The sequence below is a fragment of the Elgaria multicarinata genome, chromosome 20 (assembly GCF_023053635.1).
Source record: "Elgaria multicarinata webbii isolate HBS135686 ecotype San Diego chromosome 20, rElgMul1.1.pri, whole genome shotgun sequence".
In the NCBI taxonomy this organism is placed as follows: domain Eukaryota; kingdom Metazoa; phylum Chordata; class Lepidosauria; order Squamata; family Anguidae; genus Elgaria; species Elgaria multicarinata.
In genome coordinates this window covers 10,325,809-10,346,741 of record NC_086190.1, presented here as the reverse complement: position 1 = coordinate 10,346,741, position 20,933 = coordinate 10,325,809, and the positions used below count along the sequence as shown (strand labels likewise).

The window sequence follows — 20,933 nt, the reverse complement described above, 5'->3', positions numbered from 1 at the left end:
ATCCGAAACAGTCGCTGCAGGCTTGCTGAGAGAGGGAGGGAAAAGAGAGCGAACGCTTCTCTTTTGCAGCCGGCGTGGCGGGGCACACCCAGCAGGGTATGTCTCTTCATTAGAGTTTTGGTGTTTTTTGAAACATTTCAATTCACCGTTAAAAGGACTTTTCTTAAACGGTATTAATACATGTGTGGATTCTTCCCCTATATGGCTTGGGACCAAACTACCTTCTCCCATAAAAATGTCCCTGGGTTTTAAGACCTTCTGGAGAGGCGCTTCTCGGAAAAGACCACCTCGAGCGCCCCCCTGCCGCCCCCTTGCCTCTTAACGCTCCCGTATGCAATCCCACCATCCCCAAGGGGGCAGTACCGCCCACTTTGGGAACCACTGCCCTAATAGAATGCTTTTGTATCTTATTTCCACTAATATCCAGGGTTTTTTTTGTGTGTGCACTTCCCCCTAATATGTGCATTTCTGTATGAATTTTATCGAATGGAGAATTGCATCACAAAATCTGGAATAACGTGAATGTTAACGTACAAAAGCATTTCAATTTACGTATTGGTTTGGGAAGTCTGAATTAGGTAAGTTGAAATTACAATGTGAATCAGACCTTTTCTCCCCCATTCCTGCATAATGACGGGTATTTTCCTACTTGACAATTATATTTGCCAGCTTCCAATTTGTAGAACCTCAGATTGATAGGAGGGATTTCATAGTCAATGGGGTAAGCTTCAAAGCCCTTTTTGAAAGGAACCGGAGTTCCTTTCTGGTCTCGTTTTTCTTAGCGGTTCACAAGCGGCTGCAATTACTGCCTAAAATGTTAAAAGCAGGCTGGCGGCTGCAAAATTCGGAGGCTTTTAACACGTTCCCCCCCCCCTGCCTCTGTCCATTTCCTCTCTCTCTCTTTGTGCCTTCCCAATTCGGATAAAAGCAGCCTGTGTTGTTGTTATTTTGCCATTTTTTCTTCTTGTTCTCCATCTTCTTCAAAGCAGAGGAAACTTGGCAAAGAGAAAGTGGTGAGGGTTTTTTTTTTTCAAGAGGAGGAAAGAATCCATCTGGCTTAAAAGAAACGAAAGGAAAGAATGAACGAAAGAAATTCTGATTATGACATTAATAATGGCTCCCAAGGGAACAGCGAATCAATTAGAAATTCCCGGATTGACAGCTGCAATAACGAAGGAAGAATAGGGTTCTTTGACAACCAGGCAGGAAGGCTCTGAACTCTGCAAATGGGCCCCTTCCTGGGCAAATTGAAGGTGGCAGCGAGGTATAAAGGAACTGGAATAAAAGTACAGGCAGCTGGAAACCTCTGAGGCCGGGCATGCTGGGTTCTGCACCGGCTGCTTTTGGGTCCCTTTCTTGCCTGTGGAGTGCCTCTCCCGACAGTGTTGTGAAGTTGACGGGTGGGTGCGTGAGTGCCTGCTTTCTCCATGGAGTGGGGTTGTGGGGGTGTCACGATTTACGGCAGACATTCTGTGGCCATTCTGGGAGGTAAATGGAAGCCCCGCCCTTGGAGTTACTGCTCCTTTCTGAGCCCAAGAAATTTGCTGGCTCTTTTCCTGGCCCCTCCTTGTTATTACCGGTCCCTGCCCCCTTCCTGCCCCTGCCTCAGTTTCCTCTTCCTCTTTGCCTGCACAACCAGCCATGTGTGGGTGTGTAGCATGGGATCCCTGCTCGTTCTTCCTGCTTTTGCCTGTACCTATTCCTTGCTCAACTCTGGATTTATTTTATTTATTTATTTATTACACTTATATACCGCCCCCATAGCCAGGGCTGTGGGGGCGAGCTGACTTGCTGTTAACCTTGGTAAACCCCTAATCCATACTGGAATTCTGTAACAGCACTCAACAATCCTAAACCATTGCTTTGACAGAGATGGACAGAACACACCCACAGCACAACACAGGCTCAGTTTAGACAACACGTTAGTAAACACAGTGAAAATTCCACACAAAAAATTCCACTCAACAGTTGAGTTTGTAGGGGGTACTCACCACACAACATGCTCTAACTCCACCGATGTGTGACTGTGGGCTACCATGGAGTTAAATAAAATCCATTGTGACATCCTCTGTCCTCTCTCCTCACCTGGTCCTCCAGATTGTATCCCATTAGCCATTACTGAAAAGAGAAAAAAAACAATCCCGATGGCTCTCCTAAAGTGGCACTCGCTCCTTTCGCCACTCCTGCCAGAGAACTCTGTAGCCAGTGGGAAAAGTCCACTCAATGCAACAGAAAACTCCACGGAGCCCTCCACACAACACGCAACACAATGGTTGTGCAGGAACTCTCCTCTGCACAGCGTGGATATTTATTTATTTATTTATTTATTTATTTATTTATTTATTACATTTTTATACTGCCCAATAACCGAAGCTCTCTGGGCGGTTCACAAAAATTAAAACCATGAGGAACATAATAATAGAACAACCAACAATCTAAATTAGTATGGAGTGGAGTTCTCCCTCCAGACAACACGTTTCTCAACGGTGGTGTAAAAATTCCACTGTGGAGTTCTAAAACCATCATTGAGAAGCGTGTTGTCTGAACTGAGCCACAACCTCCTGTCCTGGGACAGTGGACGGAGGAGCAACAGAAAAGATAGGAAAGAGGGTTTCTCCCCTTTCCCTTGCTCTTTTTTTGAGATAATCCTAGGTAACCTTTGAAGAACCCATCCATCTCTAACCTAGAAGCCTTTTCCTAGCTTCACTGCCTCACTGTGCTGATCTCAGCTCGCCGCTCAACCTGTGAACCTCATACTCCCCTTTTCATCCATCCTCCACTCACCTCTCACTGGATGTGTCTTCCCAACAGGAATGGAGGATGGGAAGGGACAGTGTGAATTTTGTGGGAGAAAGTTGGAATCAGATGTCACAGAGTCATAGAACTTTGGAGTGGGAAGGCACCAGAAGGATCATCTGCTCTAACCCTCTGCAGTGTGCAGGAAAACCAAATAAATCGTCCGTGGGAGATGGCTGTCCAGCCCCCTGTTAAAAACCTCCAGAAATGGAGAGGCCACCTCCCAACTCTATGTACTTAGGAGGCTCGTTCTAGGGTCACAATGAAGTCAGCAGCCTTATCCGCTTCCCTTGATCCACTCTGTGTTTTCAGGCTATCGGCACGTCTACCTGGAAGGCATGGAGGAGGCGTCCATCTTTGTGCATGTAGCTATCAATGACATATGTGGTAAGGTGAGTAATGATGGGCCCGAGACAGGGAGGTTTGTCTATTGGGGAGCGTTTGGTAAGAGGGAGGCAGCTCTTGTTCGGAGACCTGAGATTTCTTTAAAATCACATTGCTCTATTAGTTGTGGGGGGAGGGATTTGGGAAAGGATGTTTTTCACTCATTTTGCTGAAATCAATGCTCTCTCCATGCTTCTTGGGTGCAGCTCTGTTCTCTATTTACACCCCAAGGGAACAATCCGCCAAGAACCCCTCCGCTGAAATGGCCCGTGCATGCGCACATGGGTGCGCTTGCACATGTCCAGTGGTGTTGTTAAGCGATGCACTGTGTTCTTTGCTGTTTAGTGTAATTAAGGCATATTTAATTGAAGCGTATTTCAGAGATGGTAGGGGAAAAGATAGGTGCGAACTTTCTTGGAGGCTTCATAAAGGCGGCGCGCAAAGCAGAGTTCCCCGCTAGACGCTTTCCACTGGACCTGTCCCTACTGCCGGAAAGCATATTCAGCACCGTTGCACACTGCCGGTGGGAGCATTGGGCAGCCACAATGGGCAGGAGTTTTGCCTGCCAGCTGCTGAGCAGAAGCCGTCCATCTGAACAACGAGAGTGTGGGATATCAACAGAAGCCATGGCCAGGTTTAAGATACGGGCGGCACGAGCATCCCTCTCTCACCTCGAACTGGGTTGAGCCATTGTGAGCATCTCAAGGCAATGCTTACCATAGCCAAAGGCTTTGCGAGGGTTCACAGAGAGCCCCTTTCTCTTCCGCCTGCCCCAAGGCTGCCCGAGATAAAAGGGCAGAGGCAGCCATTCTGGCTTGAAGCCCTCCCAGACCCACGGTGGATTCTCTGGGTTGCAACTACATGTCCCAGCTACCCCAGCAGCAAATGGTGCTCCTCTACCTGTTTTCCTTCTCACTCATCTCACCCCAATAGCCATCTCCTGCTCCTCTTCCCTCTCTACATTTTTTAAAAATCCCGCTGCCTTACCGGGGCATTTTGCTTCCACCTCCTTTCTGGGATTGCAGTCAGCTCCATTACACAGGCGGCCACGGGCAGCCACGCGGTTCGAATTGAATACTTCCTCTCTCTGCGTGCTCTGTTCACTTCCATCAGGATAGCACCACCTGGTGGCGGAATGGTTGCGCAACACCAAGTTTACACACTGGGGGATCCCGCTTTTTCTGGATATTACCACCGTGTACCTGTTCAGACGACGTGCTAGGCCACAGTGGTTAAGCATTTTGAGCTAAACATTATGGCGTAGCGTGTTGTATGAACCATTCCTAACCATGGTGGCTACATAACTATGGTTTAAACACAATCAGTAACTGTAACAGAAGTCAGGGTCCACCTGACGTCCCTGCAAGGTAGGCTCCTGGACCAAACGTCCTGAAGTCCCAGGCAACCTGCCTCCCTAGCCCAGTCCACAACCGGGACGATCCAGATGTTCCAAGAATAAAGCACAAATGCACATTAGGGACCAAAGCAAGTTTATTAACACCACTAAGAGTAACATGTAAGGCCTTGGTCGATAAAAGCGAAGCAAAAGGGAAGGGGAGAAGGTTGGGGAAGGGAGTGGGGGAAAGGGGTGAGAAACGGAACTGAGGAAAGGGTGCTAGCAATTGCCCCAATAAAACCATCAGTCATTCCACCACCCAGCCACAGCGGCGGCTGACCTTGTCCAAAATACCCCAACACTTGAAACATAAAAAGAACCTAACAAACTCCAAGCAGTCCTCCCTGACTGCTTAGACCTGGTCTTCCCTTGACACGCGTGTCGTCCAGCAAAGAAGATGGAAACCCTCCAGCACGAAACACTTTTATCCCTTTTTGGCCACCGGGCCCCATAGTTATTATTTATTTATTTAGAATATTTATATACCGCTCCCCATTGAAAAATTTCGAAGCGGTGTACAAGATAAAATGAAAATAAAAACAGAACAAAACAGTTAAAACAGAATTTAAAAGAAGCAAAAACAGGGATTCAAGGCTGCATAATAAGGAAAAGCTTCTTGGAATAAAGATGTTTTCAGGAGGCGCCGAAAGGAGTACAAGGTTGGAGCCTGCCTGACCTCCAGAGGCAGGGAATGATCCATGATCCATCCCAACCAACCAATGCTCTTCCCGGGCTCCTGGCAACCCTTCCCAACAGGAGCGAGACCCACATTCTTTCCCACAGCTGAAACAAGTTGACTTCTAAGCACTTCTAAGCTCCTTCCCTCCCACCCGAGCCTGGGACAGCGAAACGCAGATCACAATAATGTACACATTCCGGCAGACACAGAAAGGCAACATTGAAGTAAAGCAAAACCCAGGTCAACGTCTTTCACAGTAACCATTTGCTGAAAAAGGGTTAGCGTCCTAACCATGTCTTAGTGTGTTGTCTGAACAGGCCCATTATCTGTGGTTCTTTTAAAAGTGGGATTTCCAGGGAATAGGGTGGGAGACGTCCTGGTTGTTGACGACATCATGTAATGGGCCATGAGCAGCCAGTTACGAGCGTGCAATGAATCGCTCGTTTAGCGGAGCCCTGGGAATCAGGTACTTATGGCCTCTGATACGTCAGGTAATATACAACCATGATGACTGGGTGGAGCTTCTATTCTCTTCCACGGGGCTCTCATATGATTTACACCAATAAGCCATGTGAATGGGTTCCACATCACCTGAAAAAAGAATGCCTCTCAGTTTCGGGGGGACATTCTTCTCTGCCATCTCCTCTCCATATTCAGCCTGATTTAAAAGCACCTAAAGGGATCTCAAACTCTGAGAACTAATTAATCAAAGACCAGGAGGCAGGTCAGGAATGGGCAGGAGGGATATTGTATATCTATCCTTTCCGAAAGAAGGCTTCTCAACCACATGGCTGTTTTTGCGGAGCCTAATTGAAGGCAGGAAAATGTGGCTGGAGGCTGTAATTAGGGCAGGGGGAAATTTACTGAAAAGAACAAGCAAGCCTCTGTCTGGGTTCAAAGAAGCCCAGGAGGAGCCAGACGGCATCCAACTGCAGATGCTCTGGATCCTGAAGGGAAGAAGCAACAGCTTGAGGGTTGCATGGCAACGGGGGCAGCGGAGCCAGGCATTGGGGGGGGGGACCACCTCCACCAGCGCCGAGCTTTAGAACAAGAAAAGCCAGGAGGAGAAAAGTTAAAGTGTTAAGTTAAAGCAACCCTTGATTTCTACACACACACACACACCTCTGCACCCCCGTTTCTCTTCTTACGGATCTTTGTGGGACTTTGATCCAATTACAAGGTTAAAAACAAGAACATTGAGATGGTTACTGCTGTCTATAAGCCATGCAGATGGATGGGTTCATCTATAGGTTGGGTCACGCCCAGCTAGGTGGCCCCAAATCCTTCCACAAAACCCACCTTGTCCAGAAAGCCTTTGGCTTCAGCCCCCTTACCTTTCAACATGAAATGAGACCCAGGCCTCATCGTCACGAGTGCAGGAGGAGCGTGCATTGTTGTTATTCTCTGCAGTATGCTGAATTCAGTTATGCTCCATAACCAGGGAGGTGGTGGGCTCTCCCACCCTAGAGGCCTTCAAGAGGCAGCTGGACAGCCATCTGTCAGGGATGCTTTAAGGTGGATTCCTGCATTGAGCAGGGGGTTGGACTCGATGGCCTTGTAGGCCCCTTCCAACTCTGCTATTCTATGAGTCTATGATTCTATGAGATCCGGGTTCTAGTGGTTAAGGGTTGTCACACAGAGGAGGGCCAGGATCTCTTCTCGATCCTCCCAGAGTGCAGGACACAGAATAATGGACTCAAGTTAAAGGAAGCCAGATTCCAGCTGGACATCAGGAAAAACTTCCTGACGGTTAGAGCAGTACGACAATGGAATCAGTTGCCTGGTGAGGTTGTGGCCTCTCCCACACTAGGGGCCTTCAAGAGGCAGCTGGACAACCATCTGTCAGGGATGCTTTAAGGTGGATTCCTGCCTTGAGCAAGGGGTTGGACTCGATGGCCTTAGAGGCCCCTTCCAACTCGACTGTTCTATGATTCTATGATTGTTCCACGGTGGAGGCAGTCATCTTTAAAAACCAGCTTTTCGGTGCCAGAAAAGATATATTTCCAGATTGGGGGGCAGAGTAGATCCAGTGTCATCAAGGAGAGAGGTTCGTTACCTGCTCCTCTACAGGTTCTCCCCACCACTACAGTTCATTGAATTTATTTATTTATTTATTTATTTAAGGATTTTTATGCCGCCATTCAGCCAAAAAAGTTTCTTACAAAAGTCCCTGCCCACAGGCTTACAATCTAAAAGACATGACACAAAAGGAAAGGGAATGGGGAGTAACTAATCCACAATGCTCGCTCCCCATGAAAGCACCCCACCAACGCAAACAAACCCCACTCCAAAAAGTATCACACCAGCCCTAACACTACATCAGAGTAGCACAGCTCTGGAGCTAAAACCACACCATAGAAGTGAATTAACATAGTCCCTGTTTGCAACTCTGGAACTGTGCAGCTCTGGAGCGAACCACACATCAGAGAAGGGAATTAACTAAGTTCCGGAGTTAATGAACGCGGGAAGTGCATGGACACGTCTCTCGATGGGCGTGCTAGCAAAAGGAGTGAACGGAGGAAGGGCCAGCCCACATCACAGCCAGGTCACAGGCGTGCCCAGGATTTAATGCAGAGGCACGGGGACACATTGAAGATCAAGTGCCTGGGAGCTGCTTTAACTAAAAACAACAGAGGAAAGGCAGAAGAGGTGGTTCCCAGTGCACTGGCCGTGGGCGTCATACGCCTCAAGAGATCTCTCAACACAGCCAAGACCCTGTGAAGACCCCTCCCCTACACACTTGCAATTGCCTTTGTCCACATTCACCTCCTCACTGTGGAATTTTGGGTGTAAACTCTGCCAGGGGATCGTACCACTTCGGAATGCTGCTTTGAGATCATGTAGGTGAATGCTCCTTCGTATAAAATATTCTTTTTATACACACGCGCACACACATACAGAGAGAGAGAGAGAGAGAGAGAGAGATGGCTTGGTTGGGAGTAGTTTTACCACCGTTTCTGTTTGTGTGAAACAAAGCCTCGGCGAAAGAGGCACAGAAGTATATTTTTAAATTATCATTGATTTCCTTTATTTATCCTGGCTTTCTGCTCAAAAGCTCACACAGTGGCTGAGAACCATTTTAAAAAGGCACCCAGCAGTATTTTTAAACATTGGACTAGAAAGTCATTAGAAGTGGAACAAGCCGGAGCGGAAAACGCATTCATTGAAAGCACAAGAGGACGGAAGTGTCTCGTTCTCAACCTGAACACCTAGAAAACATTCACGTTGTTGCCAGAACAGACATTCCGCAACTGGAGTGAGTTGTAGCAAAAAAGGGTCATACCTCCAGGCAAAGCTCACGTGGGATAAACTGTACCCCGGTGGCAACTGTTTTGCATGGAGAATGCCCCCCACGTTCAGCTCCTCCAGGTAGGGCTAGGACAGAATCCTGCCTGAAACCCTGGAGAGCTGTGCTAGACAGACAAACAGTGTGACCCACAAGCTGCTTCTGACGATCCCCTGGCACGAGAAAAAGAAAAACCTCTCGTGCAAGCACTGAGTCATTACTGACTCTTGGAAGGACGCCAGCTTTCGCTGACGCTTTCTTGGCAGGCCTTATAGCGGGGTGGTTTGCCGTTGCCTTCCCCGGCCATTATTCCCTTTCCCCAGCTAACTGGGTACTCATTTTACCGACCTCGGGAGGATGGAAGGCTGAGTCGACCCGAGCTGGCTGCCTGAAACCAGCTTCCGCTGGGATCGAACTCAGGCCATGGGGAGAGTTTCAGCTGCAGAAACTGCTGCTTTACCGCTCTGCGCCACACGAGGCTCTTACCTGGCATGAGAAACCCCGCAGATAATCTCAAAGGATGGGCAAGTTCCTGCTCCTTCACATACCCTAGTCCAGCCTCCCCCAACTTGCTGGTGGCCTCCACATGTTTTGGACACTAAGAGGTTCATCAGACGAGTGTTTTATCGCATACTCACTCCTGCCCACTGACGGATGTGCGCGCGTCCTTCAGACAATGATGTCCGCCTCCGGTGCGCCTCCTGCCCCTTCTGCTCATTTTTCCATCGCAAAATAGACCCCTCTTTATCTGTCTTTTTTTTTAATTAAAAAAAAAAAACATGGAACATGCCGCAATCTCCTGCTGTGTGCAGGAAAAGCAGCGCGATACAAACGGCCCCTGAATGGGCCACGTGGTCTTGGTTTACTTCCTCTTTCCCCTCTGGGGACAAAAGTGGGAGCAGAGGAGTGACGGTAAGGAAACATAATTTTCTCCTGTGTGATGCTCTAACTCCCAGGATCCCTGACCGTCGGCCATGCTGGCTGAGGCTGATGGGAAATGAAATCCAAGACAAGGGGAACAGCAGGTTGTGGAAGGCTGCTCTAATCCCAAGCTATATACAGGTGGAGAGGTTAACGCCAGTACATTGAACTGCATTCCGATGGGAATTCAGTGGGGGTCTTTACATGCCCGTGAGATCTGTTCCAGCTGGGCCCTGTCTAGACATTGTACTGAAGGCGCATGCATGCGCCCCCAGTCCGACCCCAAAACGATAGTGCAGCCAGCAGCCAGAAGAGATGGAGGAGGAGGAGGCTGGGGAATCCGGGCGCGTCCTTGCCACCGCCGCCGCCGCCTCTCCGCCGGCCTCCTGCTGCCGGGGTAAGAGCGACCCAGGTCAGAGAGCTCGGCGGAAGCGGAAGCCGAGCTCTCCGACCCGAGTCGCTCTTACCCAGGCAGCAGGAGGCCAGCGGGGAGGCGGCGGCAGCAAGGACGTGCCCGGATTCCCCAGCCTCCTCCTCCTCCGTCTCTTCTGGCTGTAGTCTACACTATCGTTTTGGGGTCGTACTGGGGGCGCATGCATGCGCCTTCAGTACGACGTCTAGACAGGGCCCTGGTGGGTCCTAGTGAATAAGCTGCCTGCTCCATGGAAACTTCTCAGTAGGCTTCAGCAGCAGCCCTACACCCAATCCACTGCGGTAAATTAACCGGCCTGGTACCAGGGCATAGAATAACTGTAGCCAGGATATCTCTGCAGTGTTTCTGGGCTTTTTAATGAAACATTGTGTAGCTCATAGCCTGTACTTCCTTGCTTTGACACTTGTGTGTTTGGGGCAGAGGACACTCTTCAGGTTTTACTTACACACACACACACACACACATCTTGGTTGATAGCAATTTTCTTTTATCAGTCCCACGTAATTTCTGCCCTTCTTGATTTCTCTCTTCCTGCTTGGCTAGCTTTCTGATGGATAGTTTTAATTTACAGCTGACTGACACTTCTTTTTAAACCTTGGCAGCAATTTGGGGGCTCCTTCGGTTCCCATTCGAACTCTGTCCGCCGCGCGTGGCACTCCTTTAAGAGCTTCGAAAAGTCCCCCGTCGTCTCAGCTCCCCCCCTACTTTCCAATTTCCCAAGCTGATTTGTTTTTTGATTGCTTTATATCTTGTCTTCATGTTCCCAAATCTATTACCTTACCCCTCGTTGCTTCTCATTACCATTTCTGCCTCTTTTAACTTTGTGGGAGTCAATATGCTAATTCATGACTCTAATCTTGCTAACGAAGAGATCCCCGTCTTATTTTTTTCTGCGATGAGGCCATAAATGTGTCCCGCTGAATATTAAACAAAACTGAATATTTAAGAGGCCATGGTCCGATATCGCTCCTTGGAAAAATATATCTCCAAATGTAACATTTTTACTAGATTCTAAAATGTTTACTTCAAAGGGAGTTTTATTCACGTAAAACTGGGGGCGTTACTAGACGAGGCCTTAGCGCGCCTTCAGACCCGGTTTCCCTGCTGTGCGTCCAGATGACGCACAGGGGAATCCGGGCCCAGGCCGCAGTGAGGCCTCCTGTAACGCGCCATAAGCTAAGTCGCTTATGGCGCGCCTTTTCCCCAGCTCCGGCCTCAGGCCGGGGCTGGGGGAAGTCTAGTGACTTCCGTGGCTTTTTGCGGCTACTCGCTTACTCGCGAGTAGCCGCGAAAAGCTGCGGACCTGGCACAGCGCTCATACGAGCGCTGTGCCCATCGGCCCGGGGGGGGGAAAGAGAGGGGAGGGGGAAGGATGGCAGGGGGGTGGCAAGGGGGGAGGGCAGGTGAGATTGCGCCGCGCGCCGCCGCTGCCCGAGCAAGCAGGTGAGCGGCGCTTGCCCGGGCAATGCCACCCCATGCCAGGCATTACCCGGGCAAGCGCCGCTCGCCTGCTTGCTCGGGCGGCGGCGGCGCAATCTCACCCGCCCTTCCCCCTTGCCACCCCCCCTGCCATCCTTCCCCCCCCCCCCCGGTAAAAAAACCAACTTACCGTCTCCGGCAGCTTCAGGGTGCACGCGGCCCCTTTAACAACAAAAAAATGGCGGACGCTGCAGGGATCCGACGTCCCTGCATGTCCGACGTCTAGAACCCTGGGCGTGGCGCGCTAACATTAGCGCGCCTTGGCCCCGCCTCCCTGCTGGCATAAGCCGGCAGGTCTAGCAAAGCCCTGGGTCTTCCCAGATTTCCATCCCTCTTCCTTGAACCCTTCAGAGATTTGAGCCTGGCATGATCCTCCCTTCTGCCAGAGGCAGGAAAGCCATGACAGACCAGTCAGCCACTCTCCCAAATTTGAGGGGGGGGGGATATCTTACTATTTGCAGGCCAGTTAGAGCTGCTAGCTTGTGACAGTTAAACTCACCAGCATTGCCTCGATTATTTTTAATAAGGGAATGAGAATGTCTAATTTGGCTAATTGCTGGCAGTGCAATACAGCTAATGTTTCATATAAACACATGTTTGGGCAATGTCCAGTAGCTTACTTATTTTGGGGAGGAGGTTATTACACAGATAAATTTTGTGCTGGAACAGTCTTTGGTATATACTGATGGACACGCTCTTTTAAATGATCTACCTGCTTCCTGAAAATTAACCAGTGGTCAGCGTAAATGGATTCCCCACCCCCTTTTGACCGCTACAAGACTGCTATTACAACACTGGAAGGATAAATGTCCATCTCCTATAATGCAATGGATTGAGGACCTTACAATGCTTTCAATAATTGAAAAGGTGGCATAGAGACGCCGCCTTAAAATGGCTATGTATTTGGATATTTGGTCTGCTTTTGTTGAAGCCTGTGTGTAATTGCTAGAAAGTTATATGCATTTCGTATGTATTCATTGCTATGGATATATACAAACCCATGTATGTATGTATGTATGTATTATTATTATTATTATTATTATTATTATTATTATTATTAAAAACAGATTTAAAGAATATTAAAAGTTTTAAGGCGCCACATTGGGGACCTCTTTGTGGGTGCCAGTGGGTGCTGTGACACCTGTGGGTGCTGCATTGGGGACCCCTGTCTTAGAGCATAATGAGAATCCATTCCTAGGCTGAGGCTTTTACAGAGCTCTAGGTGTCTGAGGTCCTTCACCCACAAAGCTGAGCTTTGCAGGCTGTGGGGCACATTCTCCTAGACACCCGCTCTTCGTCCTGATTGCTCCCTGTGTTTAAGTACTGGACCATTTCCAAGCCAAAAATCGTGATGCTATTGTGTGCTGAGGCTATCAGCACTAAGTTCTGTGTGTCGCTCGTGAAACTCAGTTTCATTAGTACCAGCCTGTGACTAGTAACCATGGCATTCTGCACTCTGTATAAATTATGTACATCAAACCAGATTGCACAATGTCTCTTACTTTGCATAATATATGCTGCCCCCCTCCTCTCTCTCTCTCTTTCTCTCTCTCTGCCCCGCTCTGCTTCTGTTGGTCATAATGGAAGGGCCCAAGTAATCACCTTCAACCATTCCTTGATCTTCTGAGATGCAACCATGCATTGGCCGCAAATTCTCAGGTCACCTCCTCTGCAATAAGGGTTAGAATGTGCTATAACACACACGCACGCACGCACGCACGCACGCATGCACGCACACACACATACAAAAGCCAAAGTTGTGATCCTCAGAAAGCCAAACGTTCTGCCCGCTGGGGGAATCATGGCAGAATTTAACACGCAATCCTGCTCGTTTGCTTTCAGAGCAATAAAGTCTTTCCAAACTGTGCTGCCTCCTGCTGACCCTTCCCATTGGTCTGTCTCTCTTCTTGTAGTTTATTCGTGTTATTCGTCGGATTTCTCATATGTGGTTTCTTTCCTGCCCCCTTTTGCCCAGATGTTGCCTATATCTCTTGCAGAGTCTCCTCGGCTCGTTGTTCCATGTCTCACTTTCTGCCTTTTACTTCTGTCTGTTTGTGATTTCAGTGGACTTCTCTGTGTCAAAAAAAGTCTCCTTTTAGAAGCAGAGCAAATTTAGACGCCTTGAAGGTACCCCCCTCCCTCCTCCTGACACAGGAAGGTGTAGTGCGCGCCTAGCGACACGCTTGCATGCTTCTCTAACCAATAACATCATTAACATTTGGTGTCTTTTCCTTATTTAACTATTATTATTATTATTATTATTTTTCTCCTGGCAAAAAATTCTTCCACTCATAACATGGATTGCAACATTTCCTGGAACGTTTGCCGGGCCATTGAACAACCAGAGTGCTCTGCATTTATGAAGCAGATCCAGGATAAATGTCTTTTCTTCTTCTTTTCTCCATTGCTCTTTCCCCGGTCATCACTTCCCCTTGTCATTTGCTTCCCCTAATCCCTTGTCTCGCTCCATCTACTAATTTCGGAAGGAGGAAGAGGTTTTCGCTTCAGCTTGAAGTCATTCTAACCCCGATTGCTACACTTTGAAGAAATCCTCCTTTAGATGTAATAAGAAATCTGTTGCTAGTTTCTTTCGATCTGTGTTTGGAGAAACCAAATTATCCACTGTGGGGTGTTTTTTTTTTTGCAAACTGATGGAAGCAAATATGCTGGATCTTCTTCTTAAATGACTTTCTTTTCTTCCAACCAAATTTGCACTGGATTTGGGATCTTGAATCGCTTGTTTTGATTCAAGCGTCAATAGCTAGCCCCACGGGGATGCATTAAGTGACCTAGATGGATTTCACTGGTGGAATCGTCACCTGCACATCACCCCATTCCATCACTGGGATTCTTTTATTTATTTATTTGTGGGGTTGGGGAAAACCCCCCCCCCATTATTTGTGTATTTGTGTACAGAGATTTCCTCCCCCCCACCCCTGAATTTTGCAAATATGAATTTTGCAAACACTTGGGACATGGGGATCCAATTGCCATTTTGATCATCATTATATGCACTTGCCAATTTGAGTCAATAATTTGGGAACTTTGCAAATATGAATTTTGCAAACACTTGGGACATGGGGATCCAATTGCCATTTTGATCATCATTATATGCACTTGCCAATTTGAGTCAATAATTTGGGAACTTTCTGTTTGGCCTGAGTTCGCAATAGCTTGCCATGCATTTGGTGAAACTCTCGGTAGCTTAGGCTGCAATCTTATGCTCACTTACCTGGGACTAAACCCCATTGATATCAATGGGGCTTTCCATAGACATGCATAGGACTGTGCTTTTAGTAGATATGTTTTAGTATTCCTTTGAACCCCAATAGAGGGGATGGATTCAGCCTGCCCACAGGACAGCCTTCCCCAACCTGGTGCCCTCTAGGTGTTTTGGACTGCAACTCCCATCATCCCCGACCATTGCCTGTCAGGTATGCTTTAAGGTGGATTCCTGCATTGAGCAGGGGGTTGAACTCGATGGCCTTGTAGGCTCCTTCCGACTCTACAATTCTATTATTCTATGCCCCATGCTGTCTGGGGCTGGTGGCCAAAATATCTGGGGGAACCAGGTTGGTGAAAGCTGCAGTGGGACCCAGCACTCCTTTTCATGCCCAACTCCAGTTACAGACGTGACTGGCCTGCCAATCAAGCAGTCGTACTCTAGCAATTCTGTTCCAAACAATTGTCCGTGTCGAAACCCCCAATCTCCTAAGCTTATGATTCAAATCCTTTTCCCACAAAGATGAAACAATCATTTGCTAACAAATTGGCAAGTGTATGGGCAATGACTTATAGGAGGAGTGTTGAAAATTTTATTTGGGGAAGAAGGTTAGGGTCTTTTTTAGACACTTGAAAGCAGTGTGATGGAGCCATCATTGTCCATGTTACATGCAAATCAGTCTCCCTCCACCCCTCATTGGCTTCTTCTTCTGTTCAAAAAGGCCTTGCAGGTCTTTCAAACACCATAAAAGCCAATAGTGCCTGGTTGGCCATTGGGCCAACAGCAGGACAAGGGTGGAAAAATGAATGCCTGTACTATGTGGCAATAATCGTTCTCTCAAATCAGTGTCAAGTATCTGAAAAGCTATCATTTGTGCCCGTCCTCCATTTCACCAAATTCTAAATGGGGGCGGGGGTGGAATGGTTGGGGACGTCTTCAAGAATTGACTGTATGGATTGCACGAGGGGCACTTGTGGTGCAGGTAGTAAGACGCTAGTCATGTTTACAGTGTGGCAATGATAAGTATCTACAATTACAGCAATGCATTAAAAAAAATAGCTGTGGTAGCAGCCAATTGATTGAATTGCCTAAAGGTTGTGTGGTGCATTTAAAGAGACAATTGGAGTGTTTTCCCCCCCCCAAGGTAGCTATGCACCCCACAACACCAGCAAACCCCCATCCTCTCTGATGGACCCACACCATTGCCCCAAAACTTTACAATGAGATGCGCTTAGTTTGGAGATTATTTTCCTAGTCATGGAAGGGATTTGCTCTCCACTTTGAAATCTCCAATGTTGATCTATGGAGGGATGTGCAAAATTCATCCATTCCCCAGGCTTCCCTGGAAAATCCTCAGAGATTTTGCCTAACATGGAGGAACCCTCCCTCCATCGCTCTTGGGTTTCACCGTAGGCGAAACGTCGCTGGCAGTTCTAGTCCGGATGAAACTTTTTGACGAAGTATTGTTTTGCCCTGAGCAAAGATACTTGTGAAAAGAAAAGAAACATTATATGGGGGGTGGAGGGATATTCCCACGCTTTTAGTGTTTTCAAACTGAATTAGTGCATGCGAAAATTTAAGCTCCGAAAACGTGTCTTAACTCATTGTAAGAGGCTGCTAGGAAAACTTAGGTGGAAAGATCGATCTAGCCAAAATTAAGCACTCTGATTTCAATTTATCACACGCTGCAGCCTTTCTTTTTGCTGTCAGTGGGCGTTTCGCAATACCATCTATGCATGTCTGCTCAGAAATAAGCTCCATTGAGTTTAGCGGGGTTTAGTGCCAGCTAAGTGTATATACAATTGAAGCCATTGAGTGAAATCCCACATTGCCCGAATCGACGACAGCTCACACAATGGGTTTTCCCCTCCGCTGAAGTCCCGTCTTCCTCCCTCAAGAACCACCCTTAGACGGCTGGGGGTACCTACCAAACATTGTGAGATACATCTTAGGGGCTACAGTGGAGTGGGAGAAGTGCTCAAGACTGGGCAGGGCTCCCGAGCTCCGTGATTCCCCCTCCCGCTGCTCACAATATTTGGTAGGTCCCTTCATCCGTCCTCTGGAGAGAACTTTCAGGGAGGGGGGATTTTTGTTATACTAGTTTTGGCTTCTGCTTGCGGGACGTTAAGATCACCCTTGGGCTGCAATCTTAAACACATCCTTCTGGGAGAAAACCCCACTGAACTCAATGGGACTTACCTCTGAAGAGACCCCTATAAGATTGTGCTGTTAAAATGCTGCATTGTGGCTAGATCACGTCCATCCTTTTGAAATACTTTGGAGCCAAAATGGCAGCTGTAGTCCTGTGCTTTTCTGAATTAAACCAGATGGGGAGGGGGTGTTTCGTTCGGAGGTGTTTCCCCCTGTTTATTTCTGTAGCTTGTTGGGCATTTAATTCTAATTTCGGGTTAAATGGATTGATACTCAGTGAACTCTAAATTTGTCCCCAGTGAACTCTATGTTTACAAAATGTGTCCCTATTCAGAGAAAGGAGAGTGAGATATAACGACAATCCGTTACAATTAAAGGCCACTATCCTAAGTCCACACCCTCCAAGGAGCATGGGTGTTCTCCACTTGCCAAAGCAGAGGCAACTGGAAAGGGTGCTGGCTGTGGCTATCGCTATCGCTATGATACTTGCCACTTTGAACAGTGAGAGGTGTGCCTAGACCCCTATTCTCCGACCCTCCCAATGAAATGTCCCAGCAGCCACTGTAGTCGGAATTAAGCCCCATTTAAAACCAGTGAGGCAGTTTTCTTAGTAAACATGCATAAGCTTGCATGCATAATTCTTGAATAAGCACCCAAGTGAATTGGAACAAAACGGTGAGGGGGCAGGGGGCGGGAGGGCGGTAAAAATTAGCAAAATGAAACCAGTTTGAAATCTTGAATCAAAACTGCCATTCATACCTTCCTCCTAATTGTGTCTTCCAGTCAAACCTGGATAGGTGATGCTACCCACGAGGTTAATAACACCTTGCATATCACAAACATTTGTGTCTTTGCACGCCGGGGAAGAAATACACACCTTCTGTCACGGGGGCTTTCTTCTCTTTTCCAGGTCAAGCAAGCTCTGGGCTTAAAAGGTCTGTTTCTCAGAAATCCAAAGCAGGCCTCTCTCGACAGTCATGCTGCTGGCCAGCTCCACCACAAACCCTCCTTTAGCAGCCATCTTCTACGGCGGACGGCCAGCGCGCCCACCAAGACCCAGAAGAAAACCAGGAAGGGCTTTCCCGAGATGGCAATTGACACCAAACACAACAGCTCCGAAGGGGCCGGCGAGGCGGACCATGAACTCCAGGACTTCTCCCAGCCCCGTTTTGACCAAGAGCCGGAACGGGCTTCCCCGGCGCCTTCTCTTAGAGATGGTGTCAACAGGGAGGCTCAGAGCAAGGGGCTGAAAGGTAAGGCCCAAAGTTTTGGCAAAGGCCACGGCAGCCGAGGCCATGCGCCCAGGGATGCAACCTTCAGCGAGCCCGTCCGGAGGTCCAACCGGGTCCGCATTCAGGAGCCGCCAAACGAGAAGCAGGGGGTCTTTGCCCGCTGCGCCATCAATGGATCGGGTAGGATTGGCATGGCCACCAACTGCATGAAATGCATGATTGGCGCAGGGGAAAGCCCCGACCTAGAGTGCAAGTGGAGCGACCATGCCACTGCTAGGCCCGCCTCTCACGACGCTCCGCACGGCACTCCGTATAGCAGCTTGACGGGAGATGAGGAGAGGCTAGAGCTCCAAAGTTGGGGGATTCAAGAGCAGCCCAGGCCGCAGGCAGAGCTGCCCCTCTGCAGCGGCCACGGGGCTGCCGGTAGCCTTCCCAGGACATGCCAGCCCTTTGGGACCTCTGGAAAGAAAGCCGGTGACTCTAAATGTCATGGGGTCAAAGGCCATTCCCGGCCAAGATGGCAGGGCCAGCCCGGTGGCAAATACGGAAGCACTATCCACTTGGTGACCGCCAGCAGTGGCTCCATATCCTCCAGCTCCAGTAGCTTGGAGAGCCTCAGAAGCCCCGAATTCCCCAAACGTTGGTCCGAGAGCTCCAGGAAACAGGCGGGCACCCTGCAGAGGGAAATGAATGCCTTATTTGCTGAAAAACTGGAGGAAATTCGGAGTAAATCTCCTATATTCTTTACTGGTAAGGCCAGATCTTCTTCACCCAACCATTTGCTGTGGATCATCTTGTTGTTTTAGTTTCCCCCTAGAAGTACCTGCATATATATATATATATATTTGTTGTTATTTAGCTTTTAATTTTTTTGCCATTTTAGCTTTCTGCTGGGGGTGGGAGAGGGGCAAAACACACGCAGAAGCGTTTATTCATTAATGTGCTTCTGTCTGGCGCTTTGTCCGTTCTAGATGTGTCCAGTCTTAGATGAGTATTTGTTCCTGCTGTGTGCCAAACCATTTTTAGTAGCAAATCCTTCTGTAGATTTCTGTGGTTTGTATCGCTTTATCGCTCTCTCCCTCTCTCCTTCTCTCTCTGTGTTTTAATCATGTACAGTGTAAGTATGATTCTAAGATTTGTTTTTAATCCAACCAGCGAATCATGCAGACATTACAGTAGGGGAAGGGATTTTTTTTTCAAATATTTAAATATTTGGCATATAAATATTGGGCGTGGGCATTCAGACATCGTTCCAAAGCCCTATAAGAGGTTCGTCTTTGGTTGGGTTTAGGCGAGACTTTTGAACAGGGTTAATCTTGGGTTTTATTTAATTTAATTTAATTTTGTTTCTATCAGACATTTTTATAGGATTTTACATATTGCACCCCCATAGCAATCCTCTTCTCAAAGCAAAAATAAAATAAAATAAGAGGATCCACTTCTGTTGGTGGCATAAGTCATAGAATCATAGAATCATAAAATAGTAGAGTTGGAAGGGGCCTACAAGGCCATCGAGTCCAACCCCCTGCTCAATGCAGGAATCCACCTTAAAGCATCCCTGACAGATGGTTGTCCAGCTGCCTCTTGAAGGCCACTAGTGTGGGAGAGCCCACAACCTCCCTAGGTAACTGATTCCATTGTCGTACTGCTCTAACTGTCAGGAAGTTTTTCCTGATGTCCAGGAAAAGTCTTTAAAAGGGAGGACTTTTTTACAGCTGCCAAAAGGTGTCATGAAAACCTTTCAGCCCCTTTCAGCTCAGCCCTATGAATATTTTTAAGCTGTTCTATCTTAACAGGTTGGCTTTATGCCATAAGGTATTGTTACACAGCGTTACTCTTTGGACTGGTGCCTCTCAAATAGACATGCAGTGCAATTCTATCCATGCCTTCTCAGAAGTAAGCCCCACTGTATTCAATAGAGTTTCCTCCCAGGTAAGTGTTCAGCCTTTGCCTCCGGTGCTATACCGCATTTACCTGTGAGTAAGTCCCAGTAAGCTCAGTGGGACCTACGTCTGAGTAAACATGCATCAGGACAGCACTGTAAATCAGGGTGGCCAACGTCTGTATTTGTAGTGTCTGCTCTGTGCTTTGTGACACTTAATTGGATGCCAGAAGGTGCATTTTATTACAAAACCAATCCTTCTTTATAGCCCCAAATGGCCAGACCCCATATCAAAGCTAACCCTATATGCCAGTTGGAGCTTCACATTTAGGAAGCACTTGTGCAAAGCTCACAGCCTTATATACCAAACCCCAAAGACAGGCGTAGCATTATTTATTGTATTTATAACCCGCGTTTTTCCTCGTTAAAGAGCCCAAGGTGGCATACATAATCCTCTTCCTGTCCATTTTATTCTCACAACAACAACCCTGTGAGGCAGGTTGGGCTGAGAGTCTGTGACTGGGAACTAGAAATCAAATCTCCCGACTCCCAGTCCGACACTATTACCACTACACCACACTGGCTCCCATTAAACCTCTCTTCCTTGCATCTTGAAACCATTTTATTTCTTGTCCTTATGCCTGGAACAATGGGCTTTTTGTTTGTAACGTAAGAACATCAGAAGAGCCCTGATGCTGGATCAGACCAAGGGTCCATCTAGTCCAGCACTCTGTTCACCCGGTGGCCAAGCAGCTGTCGACCAGGGACCCACAAGCAGGACATGGGTGCAACAGCACCCTCCCGCCTGCCTCAGCAGCTGGTGGGCACAGGCTTACTGCCTCGGATATTGGATTGCAGTTTTCCAGGGACACCCCTGGTCGGTCAAAAACAAATCTCAGAACCCTACAGATCACTTTTCCATTGGCCTCTTTCTTCTTGCCCCTGCTTCTCCCTACTAACTTATTCCTTTTCTGTTCTGGCCTTCCTTGGATTAACTGTTTTTTTTCCTCTGTTCTGTCCTATTCCACATGCACTCTCTTGTCTCTGTAGTTAAGAACTGAAAGGATGAGC

At 48.0% G+C, this 20,933-nt stretch overlaps 1 protein-coding gene across 1 annotated transcript in view; it reads left to right on the top strand.

Moving 5' to 3' along the window:
• PLCH2 (phospholipase C eta 2) overlaps positions 1–20,933 on the top strand; it is a 147,422-nt gene that overhangs the window by 116,710 nt on the left and 9,779 nt on the right. Inside the window, exons 20-21 of the mRNA XM_063145539.1 lie at positions 3,109–3,188; positions 17,659–18,730. Of these exons, the coding sequence (XP_063001609.1) occupies positions 3,109–3,188; positions 17,659–18,730 (1,152 nt within the window). The remainder of the gene's footprint in view (positions 1–3,108; positions 3,189–17,658; positions 18,731–20,933) is intronic.